The sequence below is a fragment of the Neomonachus schauinslandi genome, chromosome X (genome assembly GCF_002201575.2).
Source record: "Neomonachus schauinslandi chromosome X, ASM220157v2, whole genome shotgun sequence".
NCBI lineage: Eukaryota > Metazoa > Chordata > Mammalia > Carnivora > Phocidae > Neomonachus > Neomonachus schauinslandi.
The window spans coordinates 65,443,729-65,468,621 of record NC_058419.1 but is presented as its reverse complement, the minus strand read 5'-3'; the positions used below and the strand labels follow the sequence as shown (position 1 = coordinate 65,468,621).

The window sequence follows — 24,893 nt, the reverse complement described above, 5'->3', positions numbered from 1 at the left end:
CAGGCATTTACTAATAACACTCTCAGAAGGAGATGAAAAAAATGAAGAGGATGAGATTTTTGAAGAACAACAGACATAAGTATCTTGGAATTATAGATCAAGAAACTGAGGCACAGAGAAGTCAAATAACTTGACGAAGGTCAAGATTCAAATCCAGGTGGTCTTTCTCAAGGGCTCTTATTCTTAATAACTATGCTGTACTGACTTGGGGCTAGAGATAAGTTCAGCATCCAAGATACTTAAAGAGGACTAGGATCAGCTTTGCCACCCTAGGATTTTGCAGTAACTAAAGGATAAAATCTATATTCTCCAGTATTACACACCTTGGTAACACTGAAAATGCTTTTTCATAAACCCATAGTACTGATCAAGAAGTATGAGGATGTGAAGAAAAGGGGATACTTGTGCACTGTTGGTGGGAATAGAAATTGATAGAACCATTATGGAAAATAGCCTGAAGGTTCCTCAAAAAAATTACAAATAAAACTACCATATGATCTAGTAATTTCACTTCTGGGTATTAATCAGAAGGAAAGAAAAACACTCAAAAAGATACCTGAACCCCCACATTCATCACAGCATTATTTACAATAGTCAAACATGGAAACAACCTAAGTCCACCGATGGATGAATGGATAAAGAAAATGTGGTACATATAGACAATGGAGTATTATTTGGCCATAAAAAATAAGGAAATCCTGTCAATGCAATAACACGGAGGGACCTTGAGGGCATCCTGCTAAGTGAAATAAGTCAGACTGAGAAAGACGAATACCTATGATCTCATTTACATGTGGAATCTAAAAAGCTGAATTCATAGAAACAGAGTAGAGTGGTGGTTACCAGGAGCTGCAATTGTGTGTGAAATGGGGAGATGTTTGTCAAAGGGTAAGATGAATAAATTCTGGTGATGTAATGTATAGCATGGCAACTATAGTTAATAATACTGTAGTGTATATTTCAAAGTTACTAAGAGAATTGATCTTAAAAGTTCTTATCACAAGAAAAAAAATTTGTTTAACTATGTGTGGTGATGGATGTTAACTAGACTTACTGTGGTGATCATTTAGCAATATATACATATACTGAATCATCATTTTGTACACCTAAAACTATTCTATGTCAATTATATATCAATGAAAAAGAAAGTGGGAAATTAAAAAAAGGAGTTGTGAAGTCATATCAAAGGAGAGTGCCTCAGTTTACTTTTTCCACAAGTTTAATCACGTAACAAATTAATGTCAGCACAGTAGAGTGTAGTGGTTGAAGGGTATGGGGTCTGGTTATGGCACTGAGATCAAATCCAGGTGTCACCACTTCTCTGTTATAATTTCATCATCTATAAGATAAAAACAAACTGTACCGGCTTTGTAAGGTGGCTATAAGAATTAAAAAATAGTAACAATAAATAAATGATTCAATACGAGTAAAGCCCTTAGTACAGTGTCTGGCATAAAAAGCACTCAAAAAATGTTAGCTACTGTTTATTTTATTCTTAATTCAAAGGTTTAGCTGATAATAACTATAAAGGCAAATCATACTACTACATACCTGATAGCTATAAAACAGTGGTGGACCTTGTTAAAAATACAGACTCCCAGGGCCCACTCCCAGAAACGGATTCAGTAGGTCTAAGAAGCAGCCAGGAATCTGCATTTTTATCAAGCTGCCAGGTGATTCTGATGCTATTCAGAATCTATTCAGATGCTATTACTCTTAGTCTAAGAACTACACACAAGAAAAAACACTATTTTATTTTATTTTCATTTTATTATGTTATGTTAGTCACCATACATCATTAGTTTTTGATGTCGTATTTTAAAGGCGTGTCAACCACTGCCTTACAACCATCAGCTTGCAATTACAGGACAAAAACTCATTTGTTCACTTGTCACATTTTAAACAAATACTTGCTATGTGCTAGCTATTATGCCAGGTGCTAGGAATATAGTGATGAAGATTCACTGACACAATCCCTACCCTCACAAGCCAGTAGTAGGAAGCTTATAATCTAGAAAGAACAGACATATCTTTTAATTTGTCTACAAAGCCAAAAAAAGTTCCTGCTTTTGAATTCCTAATGAATTTGAATTCCTAATAAATGAATTAAAATTCGTTTAATCAGTGAGCATTTACTAAATATAAACCTATTTTAAATTTCAGAATTTCCATAATCTTGAGTAGCAGATCTTTCTAGTGTTTCAAAAGGAGACACTTCCTGAAGTCTACCTCACACATCCTCCCCAACAGAATCTTGCATTCCACCCCCAACTCTGCCAGTAAGGTGGCCTCATAGATGTTGATGTTTCCATTAGCAGTGATTTGCAAGGCATCCTGTCAGGGTTAGGGAGGCTGCTATTCAGGGGCATCATTGGCACCAAAGTCCATTTAATCCATATGTTTTCCCTAAAATACTTGGTAACCTTGGCTCCTTAATAATTTTTGTGTTATAAGGTGATATAATCAAAATAAGATACAAAGCAGCACTTTAGGGGTGCCTGGTTGGCTCTAAGCGTCTGCCTTCGGCTCAGGTCATGATCCCAGGGTCCTGGGATCAAGCCCCTCATTGGGCTCCCTGCTCGGCGGGAAGCCTGCTTCTCCCTCTCCCACTCCCCCTGCTTGTGGTTCCCTCTCTCGCTGTGTCTCTCTCTCTCAAATAAATAAATAAAATCTTTAAAAACAAACAAAGCAGCACTTTAAATAAAGCATGGACAGGGGGGCCTGAGTGCTTCAGTTGGTTAAGCATCTGCCTTCAGCTCAGGTCATGATCCCAGGGTCCTGGGATTGAACTGCATGATGGCTCCCTGCTCAGCGGGGATCTTGCTTCTCCCTCTGTCCCTCCCTCCCCGCCCCCCCGCTTGTGCTCTCTCTCACTCACTCTCTCTCAAATAAATAAAAAATCTTGGAAGGAAGGAAGGACGAAGGAAGGAAGGAAAGCAAGCAAGCAAGCATGGTCAGTCTATTGTTTTTCTGGTTTGTGGAGGGACACTAGAAGCACCTCTTTACTTTAAAACTACAGAGGTATCAGCTGGCTATAAGGTAGACAATTCTTCTAAAGTCGTATGTATTATTTAAGAAAAAATCCTTGAATGTTAGAAAGGGTAGTAGTTTATAGTCAAATGCATGCTAACATCATTAAAAGTGATTATCAATATCTAGTATTATTCACTCTTGATTATAATTGATCTCTCAAAGAATTCAAGCCTCAAATACCTGTCTCTTCTGCAGTCTAGCTGAGATTACTGCCTGCCTCTGGACCCTAAATGTTTTTAGTCTTCTACTAATCTGTCATATGTCAAGCTTAATCTCCTAAGGATCAGGACTTCCCGACTTCTCTGAAATTCTAAAAATTTATGTCTATACTGGTTTCAGAGAAATGAACCAAGTATAATGGCAATATTAGTAACAATTATGGAAACAAAAAGAGCAGCTAATATTTGAGCACTTACTATGTGTTAGGCAGGGGCTTTATGTGGATTATCTCCTCTGTGAGAAAGGTACTACTATCTTACGTTCTTGAGGGAAGTAAAGCTTGGAAAGCTTATGTGGCTTGCCTAAGATTACATCCTAAAAAGAGCAGTTGACAGGTGACTGGAAAAAGGAACAGGCTTAAACCATTTGCTCTTTTTACTAGGTATCAACCATCCCGGAAAACACTGGATATAATTATAACCTACAAAGAAGTTGTAAAATTAAAACAGTTTCTCTAGAGTACATTATGATTTCTGGTGCTCTATTCTTATTCAGGTGAATAATCATTTTTATGCCAGTGAATACAAAGAAACAATACTAGAACTTGTTTTATTAAATAATAAACATGTAACTTGTAATAAAAGAGGCAGAGAAGTAGGAAACAATGACATCAAACCTCATATATGCTTCAATTATGAGCATGGCTCCTTATAGGTACATGTCAACAAAAACTGGGTTCATGTGCCACCATGTGGTTAATATGCTATAGGTTACTGACACTTGCCCTACAATTAAATGGGTCCTTTTGAACTTTTATTCCTAAAAATAAATGTATGAAAGTTCCCTAAATAAGTTGATTAGCTATTTTAGACTTCACATCAATTTTTTTAGTGAGTATATTTCTCGCTAATGTTAAAAAAGACTAAGATAAAACCCCTGTATTAACACTGCACAATAACATCTCTGTTCAGTAAACTATGCTCTGAGGTATTAAAACTTTAATAAAGGAGTGAAGACAAAGGGAGAAAACTGTACACAAGATCAGGGTGGAGGAAGCAGACCTAAAGCCTCACTTTGGATACGTTAGTTTAAATCTCCATTTTGTTCTCTCTATAATTACCAACACGCAGTACACCTTTAAAAAGACAGGCAGTACAGTGCTAGAAAAGGGAAGTACCAAAAAACTTTTATGCCAGGTTTACTGACTTTTGTTTTCTTAATAAAGGGTACAGAGCTTAGGCTGTATACTCACTTAAGCATATTAGGAAACATGACCCTGACCAAGATTTGCATCTCTGCTATCTGTGTAATTCTTAAGTTTTTTAATTATGTTCAGTTAGCCAGCATATAGTACATGATAATTTTTGTTGTAGTGTTCAATAATTCATTATTCATAAGTTTACTACCAGAAAAAGATATTTGGTCTAACATAGTCTACATAAACGTTAACAGAAGCAAGTTATTACTTTAATAGTTAAAAAATAAACAGTTAAGAATCAGTCAACAGGGCGCCTGGGTGGCTCAGATGGTTAAGCGTCTGCCTTCGGCTCAGGTCATGATCCCAGGGTCCTGGGATCGAGTCCCACATCAGGCTCCCCGCTCAGCAGGGAGCCTGCTTCTCCCTCTGACCCTCTCCCCTCTCATGCTGTTTCTCTCTCGCTCTCTAAAAAATAAATAAAATCTTTAAAAAAAAAAACAAAAACAAACAAAAAAGAATCAGTCAACAAATCTTTATCACTAGAAACTTATGTTAAAATGTTAAGTTTAGATAAATTTGGAAGTTTCAAAATGGCTGAAAACATTATTACCCTGAACAACTAAAGAGCTGCACCAACACTTTGTAGACATGATTCAGGAGACCCTAAAATCAATATATTTAAAAAATAGGTTCACAGGACCACAAGGCTGTTATATTTCAAAAAAAGAAAAGCAGTACCAACAACAGCAAGAAACCAATGAGGGGATTTAACAAAATATAATTCATGGGGTGGAGTGGAGAACAGAGCTGACTAAAATAGCTAATTCAGTATAGAACTGAAGACACGAATTAAAAACTCCAATTCTCTTCCTTTCACACACCTGCTGTGACAGACAGATCACTCTTCATTTCAATTTTACTACTTGCAATAATAAGTCTGACACTGCCTTTCAATGATAATATGGATCATTAAGGAACAATAAAAAGTCCAGTTAAATATCACTATAAAGGCGACTCGGATTTCAAAAAAGGCCATATAAAAGTGCCAGCATTATATAATTCACTATGGATGAAAGAAAAGGAGCAAAGGATATAGTTCTTGCCTTTAAAGAGCTGCAAAGATAAAAAGACAAGAAAAACAGTCAAGTGGTTAATAAATTAAGTCTGAGATATTAAATCTAATTTTAAAAAATTAAAAAAAGAGAAAAGTAAACAAGAACAGAAATATAGGAGGAGGAGTTATATAATAATTAAAGAGGAAGTGATAAGGCAGAAAAAGATATAATAACCACATACCAAGTAAATTGAAAATAAGCACTTCAAGAAATATCAAAGGGCAATGAAAATTAACTCAAAAGGCATGCAATTTAATCATTATTTAGATAATAACAATTTGAAGGGGAAATGAAAATATATCATTTTTAGCAGTCTTTCATCTTGAACATGATGTATAAAAAAGAAAGGTGCTTGCAACTGTACTATAATAATAGGAACCAACTCTGAAATGTCTTTAATAAGAGCAGGTTCAAATACTAAGAAATCCCTCACTATGAATATCAAAAACACCCACTTGTACCTATTTCAGAGAAGACCAATTTTCAAATTATTAAAGGAAATCAAAACCAAACAGTAATGGGCAAAGTTAAGTGAAATTCTAAATATAAGCCTAGGGAACAAAGTTAACATTTACTGAGTACCTACACTGTGCTTGGTACTTCTCTATCCCCACTGCTGCCACCTTACTTCAGGCCTGCAATACCTCTCTCATCTGGACTATAAAATGCTATTAAAAATAGCATCCTAATCATGGAACACTACATCAAAAACTAATGATGTACTGTATGGTGACTAACATAACAAAATAAAATAAAATTGAAAAAAAATAAAAATAGCCTCCTAACAAGTATCTTTACATCTACTTTCCTTTCTCCAATCCATCCTGAACACTGATACCCTAAGTGATTTTCTAAAATGAAAATTTGATTTTGGTGGTTTTCTTAAAATCATTACAATAGATCCAATAGCCTATAACACATTGTCCAAATTCTAACTTCTATGATCTGATTCCCGTCTGTCTCTCCAGTCTTTTATCTCTTCCCCATGCCTACCCTCCCTTACTCTACCACTATCTCCTTTTACTCTATTATTTTTAAACTACTTGAGGCTCCTAAAACTTGCCATGCTGTTTGATGCATATGTTTTTTTCCTACTCTTCCTCTTGAAGGGCCTTCACCTTTTGCCCTCATAGCAATGCAAACAGCTACTCACTTCTATTTTCAACATCAGTTCAAGTCCTCCTAACATCAATTTCCCATCTCCAGCTTTTCCAAGAAAGAACTGAATATTCCTTCCTTGATGTCTATACAGATTTATATTATGGGACCCGTTAGCTTTTATTACATTTACTTGCTTACAGTACATTGATTAGACTCCTTAGGAGCAGGAACCTAGTCATATTTACCAATGTATCCTTAGTAACCAGCATAATAATTGGTACTTTGCAGGTATCTGAAAAGCTTTTAATGAGTAAATAAGCTTCATTATTTAGGTAAATTTTTCACTGACTACCTATTGAAAGCTACAGTCTAGCATCAGTTATTGAGTTCTCTCATTTATTTTCTTGAAGTGTTTGATTCACTCCATAACCATCACCCTATTATATGTCCTCATCCTGCATTTTACTAACAGGCTAATTTTCCAAAAGCCTACATTCATCATATAACAGGTCCATTCATGAACTTATAGTGAAAACTATTTTAAATCCAAATGCTCCATTTACCTTTTATGGCTCTCCATAAGCTGGCCCCACCTTATCCACACTTCACCCATCCAATTTCAACTCTTTACCTGGCCAATTTCTTTATCATACCTTGAGTCTGGTACATAAATCATTATCTTTCCCTTTGCCCAAATTGTTTCATCCTGCATTCAAACCTCATTCTTTCCTAATCCAACCAAGTACTAACCACCTTTTATTGGCCAGTCTGATTTTTTTCCACTAAAACTGTACCTGAATGCTCCATTCTCCATTTTTAAACCATATACTATATGAACAACACATTCAGTACCAGTCATATCAGCACTTCATTTTTTTTTAATTTTATTTTGTTTTATTATATTAGTCACCAAGCATCATTAGTTTTTTGATGTAGTGATTCTTTTTCTTAAAATAATGTTATTTTTCTCTCCCCAAGTAGACTACCACCTCCTTCAGGTAAATCTCATACAATATCCTATTGTATTTCCTTTTAGATCCCTGACAGTTCTTAGTTACTGTGATAGTTAGAAAGGCACTGTGGTATAGTACACGGTTTTATTTTTTAAATATTTTTATTTATTTGTCAGAGCAAGAGAGAGAGAGAGAGAGAGCGCATGCACACAAGCAGGGAGAGCAGCAGGCAGAGGGAGAAGCAGGCTCCCTGCTGAGCAGGGAGCCCGATGTGGGGCTCGATCCCAAGACCCTGGGATCATGACCTGAGCTAAATGCAGACGCTCAACCGACTGAGCCCACTGAGGCGTCCCTAGTACACTGTTATAAAAACCTTTTTTAAAAAGCACTAATATCTAAGTTATGGGAATAAAAAGCAGACAGTAAGGGGGAAAAAAAAGGACTAACATCCTTTCATTTTTATATTTATTTTATTATTTTCCTTTTGGGAAGAGCTGTGGGAGAGTTGAAGCACTTTGTGTTAATTTGGTATTCAATATTCCTTTTCCTTTTTGTTCTTGGGCAAAGGGTTATAGCACCAAAAGCAAAATACAGTAAGTAAAGTCTATAAATGAAAAAGCATGACACCTTTAACAACTCAGCATACCAAGTTATAAAACAGATGGTTTCTTTCCAGACATCCCATAACAATTAAATAGCATTTCTTTCCTACTGGATTTTTAAAATCTTCTTTAAAGTACAGACAAGGTCTTGTTGTTCTTAGTATACCCTCACAGTACACCTCAAAGTCAGCAATAATCGATAAATGTTTATCAAAGTAAACAAATAATTCCTAAAATTAGAAATTTACCATATAACGAATAACTTCAAAGCAACTGCCCCCTTTTAATGTGGAATGTTTGCTTCCTATCAGAAATATTACTAAGCATGATGTATTTCTTATAAAAATTGAAGCTTAAAGTTAAGTATAATTTTAGGAAAGACGCTAATTAGATAAAAATCATTCTCAAACTGAAAAGGGAAACTTCACTATCTTTAAAATTATAAACATAAACATATGTCGAAGTCCTTTAAAGAATACTTCTTACCATACAGAATTAAGTAACTAATAAGAAAGCTGTGGGGGATACAAGAATTAAATCAAGGCAAGTGAACACTATGCAGCTGTTTTTAAAAAAGCAGAAGTATATGTACCAATATGGAAAGATGTTCAAGAAACATCTAGGTAAAAAGAACAAGTTGCAGAAGAGTACATATGATATGATTCCATTTGTGTTTGTATGTTTTTAAAGGTATACAAATTTACACAGAGAAAATTTTCCAAAGTATTCAAGATCCTATTCACATTCTATAATAACATAAGAAAGCCAAATCACTATCAATTTAATATTTCATAACATTAAAATGAAACAATATTCTTTAAAGAAGTGTTTTAAATGTAACATAAAACCAGTAGATTTAAACCCCCATGTGGCCCTAAGCCATTATCAAAGGGATTTGATAGAGGTTGTCGCAAAAGCTCTTTTTTCTTAGATGCTCTATCAGTAAACTTTAAATGGAAGAATAGTTCACTGATTAGAAAAACAAAATATTTTTTATATAGACAAAAGACATTTTAAAAAAATTTCCAAATGTTTACTGTTCATGTTACTTGAATTGACATGTACATTAAAAGTTAACTGGAGAAATCACTGATTTATGTTAACATTAGATATTTATTACTATTACTTTTTGCTTTAATTAAATGTGTCCAACCATATGAAGAACTAAGATACTTAGGAGGTTTGGGGTTTTTTTGTTTTGTTTGTTTTTGTTTTTTAAACAAATGACTAAAGTGATTTTGGTAGAGTGACACCATAACCAGGTGGCTGCTTTTCCAATTCTCTTAACAGCTACATAGAACATTAAGTGCTTGAATTTGAAGCCAAGACAACAGGAAAAGCAACCCCCCAACAATTCTCCCTAAAATGCCTTTTTAGATTAACTAGAATGGGTTTAAATATATTTAGATTATTTTAGACCAGAGAACATATGGCTTTCTCTTATGTTTAAAAAGGTCAAAATTATATCTACTATCATAATAAATTTCTATACTAATCTAAATAATGTCTTTTTTAAAATCCAAGAACAATGGACCAGAAGACAGATATAGATACTACTCCTGGCTCTGCCATTTATTAGCTGGACATTATGAGCAAGTCAATGAATATCTCTGACCCTAGGTTTCCCTACTTATATAAAATATGAGGGCTTGACAAGATTACCTCTACGCATCCTTTTCCAAGTGTGAAAGTCTTACTTGCTTTGTGACAGTGAAAAATATCAAGAGACACTTCTACTTGCTGATTCTTAACTGCTATATGACAGCAAAGAATGTTAAGGAAGAGATACTTAAATTTCATATAGAAATATTAAAATTATGTATGCCCTCTACTGGAGATTATTAAAAGAGAAACATACTGTTTCCTTTAAGGTTTCTACTCAGAAAGATTTTCTACAGGGCTGAACTTTTTACTTGGCATAAAATACGTATTTCAGATTACACTATCTTTTTGTGGTGTTATGTGGAGAACTGACCAAGCACCCTCTCGTTGAAATACGATTTTATTCTCTTTGGAAAATTCTGAAATATAGCCTTAGTCAAATGACTACCTTTCACCATAATAGTAAAATATCTTTGGTCCATGGTAGGTTTTTTTTAAAGCTAATAATCTAAAGATATTTACCTTTGGCAGCATGGGAGTATCCCTCTTCTTCTTTTTTTCTGAATTAGGGTCATCTAATAAGTCTGGCTCAAAAGTATAAAGTTCCGTAAGCTCATTCATGGTAAAATGACGCTCAACCTGCTGCTGATCAACAACTCGAAAAGACAGTGACTGCTTAGTTACTTGCCGATCATAAATCTTATCTTCCATGGTTCCCTTTGTAAAAAGAAGGAACAATATATAAATAAATTTTGTACACATGAAACTTAATCAAGGACAAATAGAATTATTGGTTAATATAAAATAGCAAAACTTCATAGTAATATACTGCCATAAAGCAAGTTTTATTAGCAATGCTGCTTAATTCATGAGAGATTTCATCTGTTCACCATAGTTTACCTTGAGAAAAAAGAAAAGTACATTACTGATAATCATCCTGTATTATCTGACCAATATACATTCAGGTTTTGCTTTATATATTTCTGTACTTAGTGGAAGCAGAAGAGTAGTTAGACACCAAGGTGAACAGAAATAAAGAAGTATATGAAATAAGATTTTAGAGGGTTATAAAAATAATAATTCAAGAAAGCAGTTTAATTCCTTCTCAGTGGAATATAATAAGCTCTCAATAATCACTATAGACAGCCTTTCTATCAAGTCTTACTTTCTATAATTTCAGGACAGAAAATTAACAAATAAAATGCCATAACTATTACATATATATCCTTTTAAGCCAGAACGTAAAAGAGCTTTTAATTTAAATGACAGGAAAGGGATTACACTGCAGTTTGCCAATTATATTAAGTACTAAAGAAGATCAAATGAGCAAGGATCGATCTACCAATAAAACTCAGTCTCTGGTTCAGAAGCCCAGATTTGGAGGCAGGTGGAGAGAATCGCATCTGTTCCCAAAACAGATGTACCAGTAAAAAGGCAACTTGATTCTATAAACCTGTATTACCTTATATTGCATCCACCTCTTTGATTTTACTCATTTTTCTTAAATTTCAGTTTGTTTTTTAATATCTGAGTTTATATTTAAAGGAAATGACTTTAATATTCTTTTCCTAGAAAGTATTAAATATCCTTTGTAATGATTTTTTGTCATTATAAGTTAATTTTTCCTTCCTATTTCCCCATATTTTTCAAATTAAGAGAGTATCTGGTAGCGACTAAAAACAATGATCATTTGACCTTTACATCTATAAGCAAATTAGATTAACTTATTTGCTTTTCTATGTATGCTAAGTAAAAGAACTATAAATGTTTAACTTTCCTGAACAAGCAAGAAAATTCTAAATCTGTTTACCCATGCAAATCCATCTCAATCTGAGAAAGTTGACATTATAGACATGGACGAACTACAAAACAGAAAATCATGAGAGGCCAAAATTGACTTCTGCTGCTTTATGATAGTATTAGGGTTGAAGTTTTCAATTTCATTTGCTTTTCTATAATGCATATATGTTTGGCACTCCAAAAACATTATCAATTTCACCCAACCTTTCACTATGAAAAAGAGAATATAAACTGTAAACCTACCTGAGCTAAGAACCTATATACATACACAGGTTTAGTTTGTCCAAAGCGATAAACTCGGAATATACTCTGGATGTCATAAGATGGATTCCAAGAAGCATCAAATATAATCACTCGATTAGCAGCTACCAGATTAATTCCAAGAGATCCTGCTTTGGTGGAAATGATAAATAATCGTCCTCTGAAAATAAAAACATGCATAAATGCTTTAGTAATAAGTGCTTCAGAGATATTTTCATTATGATATGACTTTTAAATACTAAGGCAGTTTTTTGAACAATCAGGAGTTCAAAGAATTCATTTCTCACTTACTGAAGAAAACAAGACATGTCTAAGGAGTCAGGTTGATGATTTATATGTGCAGGAAGAATCTTACTGCTGCAAAATGAAAGAGTCTGATTTAGGAATAAAGATATATATGGAAAGCACATGTTTACAAAGTATTCAAGGTATATACAGATTCTCAATAAATGTAGAAAATCCATGTATAACGCAAAAGTCCATACTGTGTTCAGTACTGTTATGAGCAAGTACTAAGTACATCAAAATGAAGGATAGTGCTCAAGGGCCTAAGTGCAGTAGGGGTGAGTGATAGGCAATTATAATATAGTGTAATAAACATAGGGAGAGAAGTTAGACAGATGCAAGGTACTAAAGTAGCTAAAATCAAATCAAGAAGACAGAGGGCTCCAGGAAGGATGTGTTAAAAAAAAAAAAAAAAAAAGAAAAAAGACCAAAAACCATAAGATACCTAGGAATAAAACTAACCAAAGAGGTAAAAGATCTGTACTCTAAAAACTATTGAATGCTTATGAAAGAAATTGAAGAGGACACAAAGAAATGGAAAAACATTCCATACTCATGGATAGGAAGAACAAATACTGTTAAAATGTCTATACTATGCAAAGCAATCTACACGTTTAGTGCAATCCTTATCAAAATACCACAGGCATTTTCCAGAGCTAGAACAAACAATCCTAAAATTTGTATGGAACCACAAAAGACCCCGAATAGCCAAGGCATTTTTGAAAAAAGAAAAGTAAAGCTGGCGGCATCGTAATTCCAGACTTCAAGGTATATGACAAAGCTGTAGTGATCAAGACAGTATGCTACTAGCACAAAAACAGACACATTCATCAATGGAACAGAATAGAGAGCCCAGAAATGGACCCTCAACTCTATGGTCAACTAATCTTTGACAAAGCAGGAAAAGAATATCCAGTGGAAAAAAGTCTCTTCAACAAATGGGAGTTGGGAAAACTGGACAGCCACATGGAGAAGAATGAAACTGGACCATTTTCTTCCACCATACACAAAAATAAATTCAAAATGGATGAAAGACCTAAATGTGAGACAGAAGTCCATCAAAATCCTAAAGGAGAACACAGGCAGCAACCTCTTCGACCTCAGCTGCAGCAACTTCTTCCTAGAAACATCGCCAAAGGCAAGGGAAGCAAGGGCAAAAATGAACTATTGGGACTTCATCAAGATAAAAACCTTTGGCACAGCAAAGGAAACAGTCAACAAAACCAAAAGACAACCGACAGAATGGGAGAAGATATTTGCAAATGACATATCAGATAAAGGGCTAATATCCAAAATCTATAAAGAACTTATCAAACTCAATACCCAAAAAACAAATAATCCAGTTAAGAAATGGGCAGAAGATATGAAAAGACATTTTACCAAAGAAGACATACAAATAGCTAACAGACACATGAAAAGATGCTCAACATCACTCATCATCAGGGAAATACAAATCAAAACCACAATGAGATACTACCTCACACGGGTCAGAATGACTAAAATTAACACAGGAAACGACAGATGTTGGGGAGGATGCAGAGAAAGGGGAACCCTCTTACACTGCTGGTGGGAATGCAAACTGGTGCAGCCACTCTGGAAAAAACAGTATGGGGGGGTTCCTCAAAAAGTTAAAAACAGAACTACCCTATGACCCAGCAATTGCACTACTAGGTATTTAGCCAAAGGATATAAAAATACTAATTCAAAGGGGCACATGCACCCCATTGTTTATAACAGCAATGTCCACAATAGCCAAAATATGGAAAGAGCCCAGATGTCCAATGACTGATGAATGGATAAAAAAGATGTGGTGTGTACACACACACACACACACACACACACACACACACACACACACACACTGGAATATTACTCAGCCATCAAAAAGAATGAAATCTTGCCATTTGCAATGATGTGGATGGAACTAGAGTGTATTATGCTAAGCAAAATAAGTCAGTCAGAGAAAGACAAATACCATATGATTTCACTCATTTTTGGAACTAAAGAAACAAAACAGATGAACATAGGGGAAGGGGAAAAACAGAGAGGGAGGCAAACCATAAGAGACTCTTAACTATAGAAAACAAAGTGAGGGCTGCTGGAGGGGACATGGGTAGGGGAGGGGTTAAATGGGTGATGGGTATTAAGGAGGGCACTTATGATGAGCACTGGGTGTTATATATAAGTGATGAATTACTAATTTCTACTCTTGAAACCAAAATTACACTATATGTTAACAGAATTTATTTTATTTTATTATATTAATCACCATACATTACATCATTAGTTTTTGATGTAGTGTTCATTGATTCCTTGTTTGCGTCTAACACCCAGTGCTCCATTCAGAATTTAAATAAAAACCTAAAAAGTAAATTAAAAAAGGAAAGAAACTGATAGATTACATGCTGTGTTTTAACACAAGAATTTGTATTTCTGAGAATTTGGGAATGAATTAGTTGACAGGTTCATAGAAAACTAAGCAAATGTTAAAAAATAAACCATTAATTGAACAAAAATGAACCTTGTGCATAAAAAAGGGAAAAGTAATCACAGTATTGTAAATGGTTTATGTGTGAATATTTACGTAGTCACAATAAAGCAAACACTCCAAACTGAGTTAGGCAAATACTACAAAAACATGCCGGGGAAATATATTAGGAAAAGTGTGTGTGTGCATGTAGGTAAATTCCCACCTTAGATTTTAGAAAGTGAATACCAGAAGAATTGCCAAGAGTTGAAATCTGTTACCTGGAGCAAGTCAGGTACCATGTATACGAAGGGGCTGGTCAAGGGACTGGTTTTGATCTCAAGCCTTATAGAACCGTTTTTAAAAAATATGTAAATATATTACTTCAGTATAAATAAAACTAATTTAGAAAGATTTTATGTAACATTTTTTGAAAATATAAACAAATTTAAAGAAAAAAAAACTACTCAGTTCCATTCCCCAGAAACAACTTCCTTTCAAATTATGGTATATTTCCTAAGGTTTCTTTTTCTAAGCATATATATTTTTGGTTTTCCATAGATATGATATCTCTGTATATAGTTTATATTATGAGCATTTCCTCAAATTTCTTGGTAAACATCATGCTTGGTAGCTAAATCATATTCCATTTGATGACTATATAATTTGTTTACTGTTGGCCAACTTAAGAGTGAGAAAATCCCTGGAATATAGTAAACTCAAAATTCTCTATAAAATGCCTTTATACACCAAGCCTTATTTTCTGTAATTTCATGAAGGGAAATAACTAAAATACCATACTGATTACATATATAGTATTATAAACTAAAATGCAAAGAAGCTCAAAATTTAAATAACAGGAAAGAGCTTACAATTAAGAAAAATCCTGTAGAAAATAAAAACAGGTACTAAATTCATGTTTTATATTGATTTGGAGCTACCACATATCTAAGAATATAGGCTATAGAAATTAACAGAAATGCAAGAAAATACATTCATTCACACTGTTATTGATAAGAGCATAAGGTTGAAAATAAAGAATATGTACAACACAGAGGACTAGATTACACTCTGCCTATTCAATGAGTTACATTACCAATAAAAACCTATAATATTATGTGAAAAAAGCAGTATATAGAACATTATTAAGTATAACTGCAACTGCACTAAAAACCAAAACATATACATTCATACAATGTTAACAGTTCTTTTTGGTCAATGGAATTATGATACTTATTTTCTTCTTTATATTTCTCTGTAATACTACAGAGAACTGTGCTTTGTTTAATTAGTGGACATATTTAAGGGATTATGGACAGCTGGGGCTCCAAAATTATTCCAGTTATTTACATCTATTCCACACCAGTGAAAGGATCAAGCATATAGAATGGCATTAACTATGTAGGTTAAACACACACACACACACACACACACACACACACACACCAGGAAACCTTGTAGAGAACGTCAAAATACTTTGGTATCTATCCCAGTAATGAAGAGTTGAATGCATCCCAAGTACTGAACTAGACTGCTAATACAAAAGATGAAAAAATACCCATTCACTGCACTAAAGGAGTGCAACTACGAGACAAAAAGCATATAAAACATATGCAGTCTAATTTACAATAATGGAGGTATTGATTTACATGGTATTGATGTGATCAATGACATATTCTGGTTTTTAAAAGCACATAAGTGGGAAGCAAAACTGTTTAATTTTGTGCCCAAAAGAAAAATAAAGAAACAAAGTCAAGTAAATAAGTATTAAGAATTATTTTACAAATATTTAACCTTTAATATTATTCAGTACAGAATATGTAAATCCATGCTGAGATAAGCTAATCAGAATATTTTTAGATTTTCCTAATACTATTAAAATATACACTCAAACACAATTAAAATATGAACTATTTGAATAATGCTGCTATAAAACTTCTGGGTATGTGTTTTTAAAGACATGTAAGCATTTCTGTTAGGTATATATCCAAGAGTAGAACTGCTGGGTCAGAGGGTATGTATATAGCACTGTTAACGCTGAACAAATAGTTCCCCAAAGTGGTCATTCCAATTTACCTTCCCACCAGCAGTGTGTGAGAGTTCCAACTGCTCCAGATCCTTGATAACTCATGGTATTACCTGTCATTATTGTAACCTTTAAAAAAATTAGCTTAAGGTTCACAAGAATTTTTAACAGTAGTATAGAGAGTTCCCATGTACCCTTCATCCAGCTCTCCCTAATGGCACTAACTTACATAACTAGAGTACATTGTCAAAACCAGGAAATTGATGTTGGTACAATACTGTGAACACAGGCTTATTTGATTTCACCAGTTTTTAAAAATGCTTTTCTGTTTGGTGTATAGCTGTATGAAATTTATCATGTTTGTAGACTCATGCAACCATTACCACAAGCAGGGCACAAAACTCTACCATCACCACAAAAAAACCTCTTTTGTGTTATCCCCTAGTATTCACACCTTCCCCCCACCAACCCTAATCTCTGGCAACCACTTATCTGTTCTCCATCACTATAATTCTGTCACATTAAGAATGCCATATGAGGGGCGCCTGGGTGGCTCAGTTGGTTAAGCGACTGCCTTCGGCTCAGGTCATGATCCTGAAGTCCCGGGATCGAGTCCCATATCGGGCTCCCTGCTCAGCAGGGGGTCTGCTCCCTCTGCCCTCTTCCCTCTCGTGCTCTCTGTCTCTCATTCTCTCTCTCTCAAATAAAAAAAAAAAAAAAATTCAAAAAAAAAAAAAAAAGAATGCCATATGAAAGGAATTATATAGTATGTAACATTTCAAAAGTGGCATTCTTCATTCAGTATAATGCCCTTGAGATTCATCCAAGTCCTATGGATCAGTATCAATAGTTCATTCCTTTTTATTGCTGAGCACTATTCCCATATATAGATATAACATAATTTGTTTATCCATTCACATGTTATAAGACACCTGGGTTATTTCCAGTTTTTGACTATTACAAATAAAGCTGCTGCAAACACCTGTGTATAGGTTTCTATGTGAAAATAAGTTTTCATTTCTCTGGCATAAATTTTCAAAAGTGTGATTGCAGGGTTGTATAGTAAGAATGTTTAATTGTTTCATTAAAAAAAACAAGAACAAAAAACCTCCAAGTTGTTCTACAAGAGTGGCTGTGCCATTTTACATTCTCACCAGCACTGTGGGAGAGATCCAGTTTCTCTGCATCCTTACCAGCATTTGGTAGTGTCACTATTTTTTATTTTAGCCATTCTAATAGACATGAAGTTCTATCCTGTTGTGGTTTCAGTTTACATTTCCCTATTGGCTAGTGATGAACATCTTTTCAAGTGCTTATTTGCCATGCATAGATCCTCTTAAATGAAATGTCAGTTTAAGTCCTTGGTCCATTTTCTAACTGAAAATTGTTATTTGTTTTCTTACTGTTACATTTAAAGAATTTTTATATATTCTGAATGAGTCCTTTATTAGATATGCTATTTGCAAATATTTTCTCCAAATCTGTAGTTTGTCTTTTCCTTTTCTTAACAGGGTCGTTCATAGACAAAAGTTTTTAATTTCGATTGTACAATTACTGACTTTTTTCTTTAATGGATTATATCCCTTTGGTGTCATGACTAAAAACTCTTTGCCTACATTAGCTCCTGAAGATTTTCTTCTATGCTTTCTTAACAAGTATAATGTTTCACATTCAGATTTATGACCCATTTTTACTCAATTTTTGAATAGGGGTGAGGGTTAGGTCAAGGTTCGTTTCAGTCTATGAATAGCCAATTGTTTGAATTCCATTTGTTGAAGAGACTATCCTCCCTTCACTGAAACACTTTTGCACCTTTGTCAAAAACATTTTTAACTTGCATTTCTCTGATGTTTAAAAAGGTGAGCACCTTTCCGTATGTTTATTGGCCATATGCATACCATCTTTTGTAAAGTTCTTTTGAAGTTCTTTTCTCATCTTTCTATGGAACTGTCTGGTTTATCCTACTTATTTTTAAGAATTCTTTGTATTTTCTGGGTAAAAGTCCTTTTTGAATCTATGTATTGAGAACAGCTCCTCTTAGATATTTGCAAATGACATATCCAATAAGGGGTTAATATCCAAAATATATAAAGAACTTATACAACTCAACACCAAAAAACCAAAATAATTCTATTAATAAGTGGGCAGGGGATTTGAATAGACATTTTTCCAAATAAGACAGACAGATGACCAATAGACACATGAAAAGATGCTCAACATCATTAACCATCAGGGAAATGCAAATCAAAACCACAATGAGATATCATCTCACACCTGTCAGAATGGTTAAAATGAAAAACACAAGAAATAACAAGTGTTAGTGAGGATGTAGAGGAAAAAGAACCCATGTGCATTGTTGGTGGGGATGCACACTGGTACAGCCACTGTGGAAAACAGTATGGAGGCTCCTCAAAAAATTAAACATAGGATTACCATACAATCCAGTAATTCCACTACTGGGTATTTACCCAAAGAAAATGAAAACACTACTGCAAAAAGATATATGCACCCCTATGTTTATTTACAGCAGCATTATTTACAATAGCCAAGACATGAAAGCAACCCAAATGTCCACTGATAAATGAATGGATAAAGAAGATGTGGTGTGTGTGTTTGTGTGTGTATATTACACAAATATATATATACACAATGGAATATTACTCAGCCATAAAAAGAACAAGATCATGTCACTTCAGACAACATGGACGGACCTAGAGAGTCTACTGCTAAGTGAAATAAGTCAGACAGAGGAAGACAAATACCGTATGATTTCACTCATGTGGAATTTAAGAAAAAAAATGAACAAACAAAAAACCAGACTCTTAAATACAGAGAACAAACTGATGGTTGCCAAAGGGGAAGTGGGTGGGGGAGGGGTGAAATAGATAAAGGGGATCAAGAGTATGCTTTTTTTTTTAAGATTTATTTATTTATTTGAGAGAGCGAGAATGAGAGAGAGAGAGAGTACATGAGAGGGGGGAGGGTCAGAGGGAGAAGCAGGCTCCTTGCTGAGCAGGGAGCCCGATGCGGGACTCGATCCTGGGACTCCGGGATCATGACCTGAGCTGAAGGCAGTCGCTTAACCAACTGAGCCACCCAGACGCCCAAGAGTATGCTTATTTTGATAAGCACTGACTAATGCATAAAATTACTGAATTATATTCTATACCTGAAACTAATCTAACAGTGTATGTTAATTATACTTCAATAAAAAAATGAAAACAAACCCATAAACCAAAAAAAAAAGGTATGTCTGTATAAGCATAGAAACTTTAACTGTAGTTATATCTGGGCTATTGAACTGAATAACATTTATTGTCTTTGTGTTTTTTCATATTATTTTTAAAAATGAGAAAACAGATTCTCCTACTTTGTGGCTTGCATTTTCATTTTTTTTAAAAAAAGATTTTATTTATTTATTTGAGAGAGAGAGAGCAGGGGGAGGAGCAGAGGGAGAGGGACAGACTCCACGCTGAGCGTGGAGCCTGACTCAGGGCTCAATTCCATGACCCTGAGATCATGACCTGAGCTGAAATTAAGAGTCAGACGTTTAACTGACTGAGTCACCCAGGCGCCCCTTGCCTTTTCATTTTTAATATGAAATTCCTTTGACGACTAGAAATTCTTAATTTTAATGAAGTTCAACTTATCTATATTTCCTTTTATGGTTTAGTACTTTGTGTGTCCTGTTTATGAAAGTTTTCTTTCTTTTTATTTTAGAGAGAGAGAGAACACGCATGTAAGAGGGGGAAGGGGCAGAGGGAGAGAGAAAGAGAATCTCAAGCAGACTCCCCACTGAGCAAGGAGGCCAACTCAGGGCTCGAACTCATGACCCTGAGATCATGACCTGAGCCAAAATCAAGAGTTGGACACTTAACTGACTGGGCTATCCAGGTGCCCCTATGAGTTTTCCTAACGCAAGATCAGGGAAATATTCTTTGCTGTTTCCTTCTAAAACTTTTGTTTTAGCTTCCACACTTAAATCTACAAACCACTTGGAATTAGTTATCAGGGAAGTACAAATTAAGACTATTAAGTCTTGGAGCACCTGGGTGGCTCAGTCAGTTAAGTGGCTGCCTTCGGCTCAGGTCATGCTCTCAGGGTCCTGGGATCAAACCCCATGTCGGGCTCCCTGCTCAGTGGGGAGCCTACTTCTCCCTCTCCCTCTGCCACTCCCCCTGCTTGTGCTCTCTTGCTCTCCCTCTCAAATAAATAAATAAAATCTTAAAAAAAAAGACTATTAAGTCTTACCAGTACATATGTATCATAACGGCTTAAAAAAAAAGACATTGTCAAGTGATGATGACAGAGAACAACTGAAACACCTATGTGCAACTGGGGGGAGTGCAAATTGGTACAACTATTCTGGGAAAATGTTTTGGCAATATAAGCTAAAGCTGAAGATACATGTTATCTATTACTCAGCAATCTCACTTCTGGGCATATACCCAACAGAAACACACATACATGTTTGCCAAATGACAGAACAATCTTTAAAAAGTTGAATCTTTGGACTTCCACCTCTGGAAAGATGGGAGTAGACATACTGTTCCCTATTCCTCACAATAAGTAAAGCTAAAGACCTTGGACATTATATATAAAACAATCATAAGAAGTTTCTGAAAAGTGAGGAGGAGGAGACAGACTGGCTAGGGACCTTGGGTCCTAAGGAACAACATGGCACTGAGTTCCACTGGCTTTCTTTTTGTCTCATACATCCCAGAATGAGTGCTAAAGAACCCAGCAACCTGGAAATGCCAGTGGATGCTGCCAAAAAAATCTCTAAGAAAATCCTGCTCTCTCTAGCCAAAGGACCAAAAAAGGGGCACCCTAGAAAGACAGAAAACTTTAAAATAAACACCACTCAATTCTAGTCAAACAGTAAAATGTGGTGTACCTCCACCCTTGTCACTAAAGGCTAAGTGGGGAGTTCAGACTGCTACCCTCACCTAGTTGTAACAAGGCATTGCCAGAGTGGTGTCAGAGAAGTCTGAGTTAACACAGTCCTCCCCTCAACGCAGCAGTGTCAGTAAAGACCATGTAGGGAACCCAGACATCCACCTTCATCCAGCAGTCACAAGAAAAACCCTCTCCCTCCCTATTAGGGTAGTATCCAAGGAGGTCTAGTGGAGAGTCAGGAATTATACCACAACCCAAACAGTAATGAGCTACCCCTGTAGTGTCAGTGGAGGCCAATGGGGGAGAGGTTGTAAATAGGCGATCCTAATCCTCCCAGCCAGGACAGGATCAGCAGAAGCCTACTGGGGAGACTGAAATCCCACTCTCAACTGACAGTAAATGAGGTGGGGCACCTCATCTTCCATCAGAACATGTGTCAAAAGAGGCCTGCTATGACAGATGATTTAAGTAAGATCCACAGTCTCGACATTTTAGTTAAAATAGATCTCTGTCATAGTAAGAACCAGTAAAATCTCAACTTCAACGAGAAAAGACAATCAGCAGACACCAACACCGAGATGACATAAATGTTAGAACTGTCTGACAAGGATGGAAAAAGTAGCTACATTTATAAAAATGCTTCATTAAGCAATTATTAACACACCCGAGACAAATGGAAAAAAAACAGAAAGCCTCAGCAGAGAAATACAAGACATAAAGAAGAACCAAACAGAAACTTCAGAACTGAAAAATACAATAAAAAACTCAATAGATGGACTAAACAGTAGAATATAAAGAACGGAGATTCAGGAACTTTGAAAACAGAGCAATAGAAATGACCCAATCTAAACAATAGGTAGAAATCAAATTTTAAAAAGCCAGAAAGACCAAACATAGGCTCAGGGACCTAGAGGAATATAATAAAAGATCTAACATTCATGTCTTTGGGAGTCTTAAAAGGAGAGGATAAAAAAAAAGAAGGGGTTATAATAGTATTTGAAAGAAATAATGGCTGAAAAATTACCAAAATTTAGCAAGAAACACAAACTTACAGATTCAAGAAGTTGAATGAACCACAAACAGGGAAAACCCAAAGAAATTAATACCAAGACACACCATAGTCAAACTTCTGAAACTAAGATTTAAAAAAATCTTGAAAGCAGCAAGAAACAGGACCTACTGACAGGAAAGAAAAATGATCTGAAAAACAGAAGGTTTTTTAAAAATTAAAATATATTTAACATAAAATATTGTATAAAATTAAGGTATACAACATGTTAGTTTCATACATTTATATATTGTAATATGATTGCCACTGTAGCAAAAATTAGCACCTCCATCATGTTAAATAATTATCATTTCTTTTTACTGGTTGGAATAATTTCTAGTCTCTTAGGAAGTTTAATGATTATAATAAAATATTGTAGTCTACATTCACTTATTGGTTTAGCCACTATGAAAAAACAATACGGAGTTTCCTCAAAATACTAAAAATAGATCTACCATATGAGCCAGCAATTCAACTTCTGGATATATATACAAAAGAAATGAAAGTAAGATGTCAAAGAGATATATGCACTCCCATGTTTACTACAGCATTATCTACAATAACCAAGATATGAAAACAACCCAAGGGCCAATGAACAGATGAATAGATAAAAAAGATGTGATATATATATACAATGGGATAGTATTCAGCCATGAGAAAAAAGGACATCCTGCCATATGTGGCAACATGAATGTACCTTGAGCACATTATGCTAAGTGAGAAAGACAAATACTGCATGGTATCACTTATATGTGAAATTCAAAAAGTCAAACTCAGTAATAACAGCAGGTTTTTCATAAGAAATTATGAAATCCTGAAGAAAATGGTACAACATTTTTCAAGTGCTGAAAGAAGAGAACTGCCAACCCATAATTCTATACCCATCTAAAATACTCTTCAAAAATGAAGAGGAAATCAAGAAATTCTCATATGAAGGTACTCAGAAAATTTGTTGCCAGCAGACCTGCCCCAAAAGAATGACTAAAGGAATTTCTCTAAAAAAGAATAGAAACTATAAAAGAAGAAATACTGAAACATTTGGAAGAAACAATAAAAAGTACCAAAAAAATGAGTGAATAAGGAAGATTTTCCTTCTAATTTTTCTAAATTGTGTTTAATAATTGAAGAAAAATTATTACACTGTCTGGTAATCCATTTATGTAGAGAAAACCCTTAAGACAATTATCAATGGGGAAGAGAAAGGGATGTAAGAGCATAAGGTTTCTACACTTCAATTAAAATGGTAAAATGATGACATTAGTTGACTATGATAAATTATGTCCATGTAATGTAACACTTACAGCAACCACTATGAAAGTTATAGAAAGATACACTAAAAAATACTATAGATGAATAAAGTAACCCACAGGAAGGGTAGAATAAGAAATCAGAAAAAAAGAAAGAGAACAAATTGAACAAAAAATAAAATGGCAGCCTGAAGCCCTATATTAAATGTAAATAGTTGTACACCTGAAATTAACATAATGTTATATGTCAATTATACTTCACTTAAAAAATTTAAATGGTCTATATACACCATTTAAAAGAAACCAACAGAATGGGTAAAAAAAACATGACCCAACCATATGTTGTCTACGAGAAGCTCACTTCAAATATAATGAAATAGGTGGGTTGAAAGTAAAAGGATGAAAAAGGATACATCATACAAACAACAATCAAAATAAAGTAGGAGTGGCTATATTAGTAAGAGATAAAGTAGGTTTCAGAGCAAAGAAAAACAACAAGGGATAGAGAGGGACACGGCAACCCTAAATGTGTATACACCAAACAACAAACCTGAAAATGTAAGCAGCAGAACTGAAAGGAGAAACAGACAAATACACAATTACAGTTGGAGGCTTCAACCCTCCTCTCTCAAAAATCAATAACTCAACTAGACAAAAATCAGCAAAGAACATAACCCCATCAAAGAAGATATGATCTAGGGGCGCCTGGGTGGCTCAGTTGTTTAGGCGACTGCCTTCGGCTCAGGTCATGATCCTGGAGCCCTGGGATCGAGTCCCGCATCGGGCTCCCTGCTCTGCAGGAAGCCTGCTTCTCCCTCTGACCCTCCCCCCTCTCATGTGCTCTCTCTCTCTCTCATTCTCTCTGTCTCAAATAAATAAATAAAAATCTTTAAAAAAAAAAAAAAAGAAGATATGATCTACATTTATAGAACACAATACCCAACAACAGCAAAATACACATTCTTTTCAAGGGCTAATATAAAATACACCAAGATATACCATATCTTCAGCCAGATAACAAAACATAACAAATTTAAAGGAACTGAAATCATACAGAACATGTTCTCTGCACAGAACTGAATCAAACTATAATAACA

General features: G+C 34.9%; 1 protein-coding gene across 1 annotated transcript in view; it reads right to left on the bottom strand.

Annotated features, from left to right (window-relative positions):
* ATRX (ATRX chromatin remodeler) overlaps window positions 1-24,893 on the bottom strand; it is a 319,976-nt gene that overhangs the window by 17,143 nt on the left and 277,940 nt on the right. The window contains exons 29-30 of the mRNA XM_021678803.2: window positions 11,807-11,984; window positions 10,286-10,480 (exon numbers count right to left, since the gene is read on the bottom strand). Coding sequence (XP_021534478.1) covers window positions 10,286-10,480; window positions 11,807-11,984 — 373 coding nt within the window. The remainder of the gene's footprint in view (window positions 1-10,285; window positions 10,481-11,806; window positions 11,985-24,893) is intronic.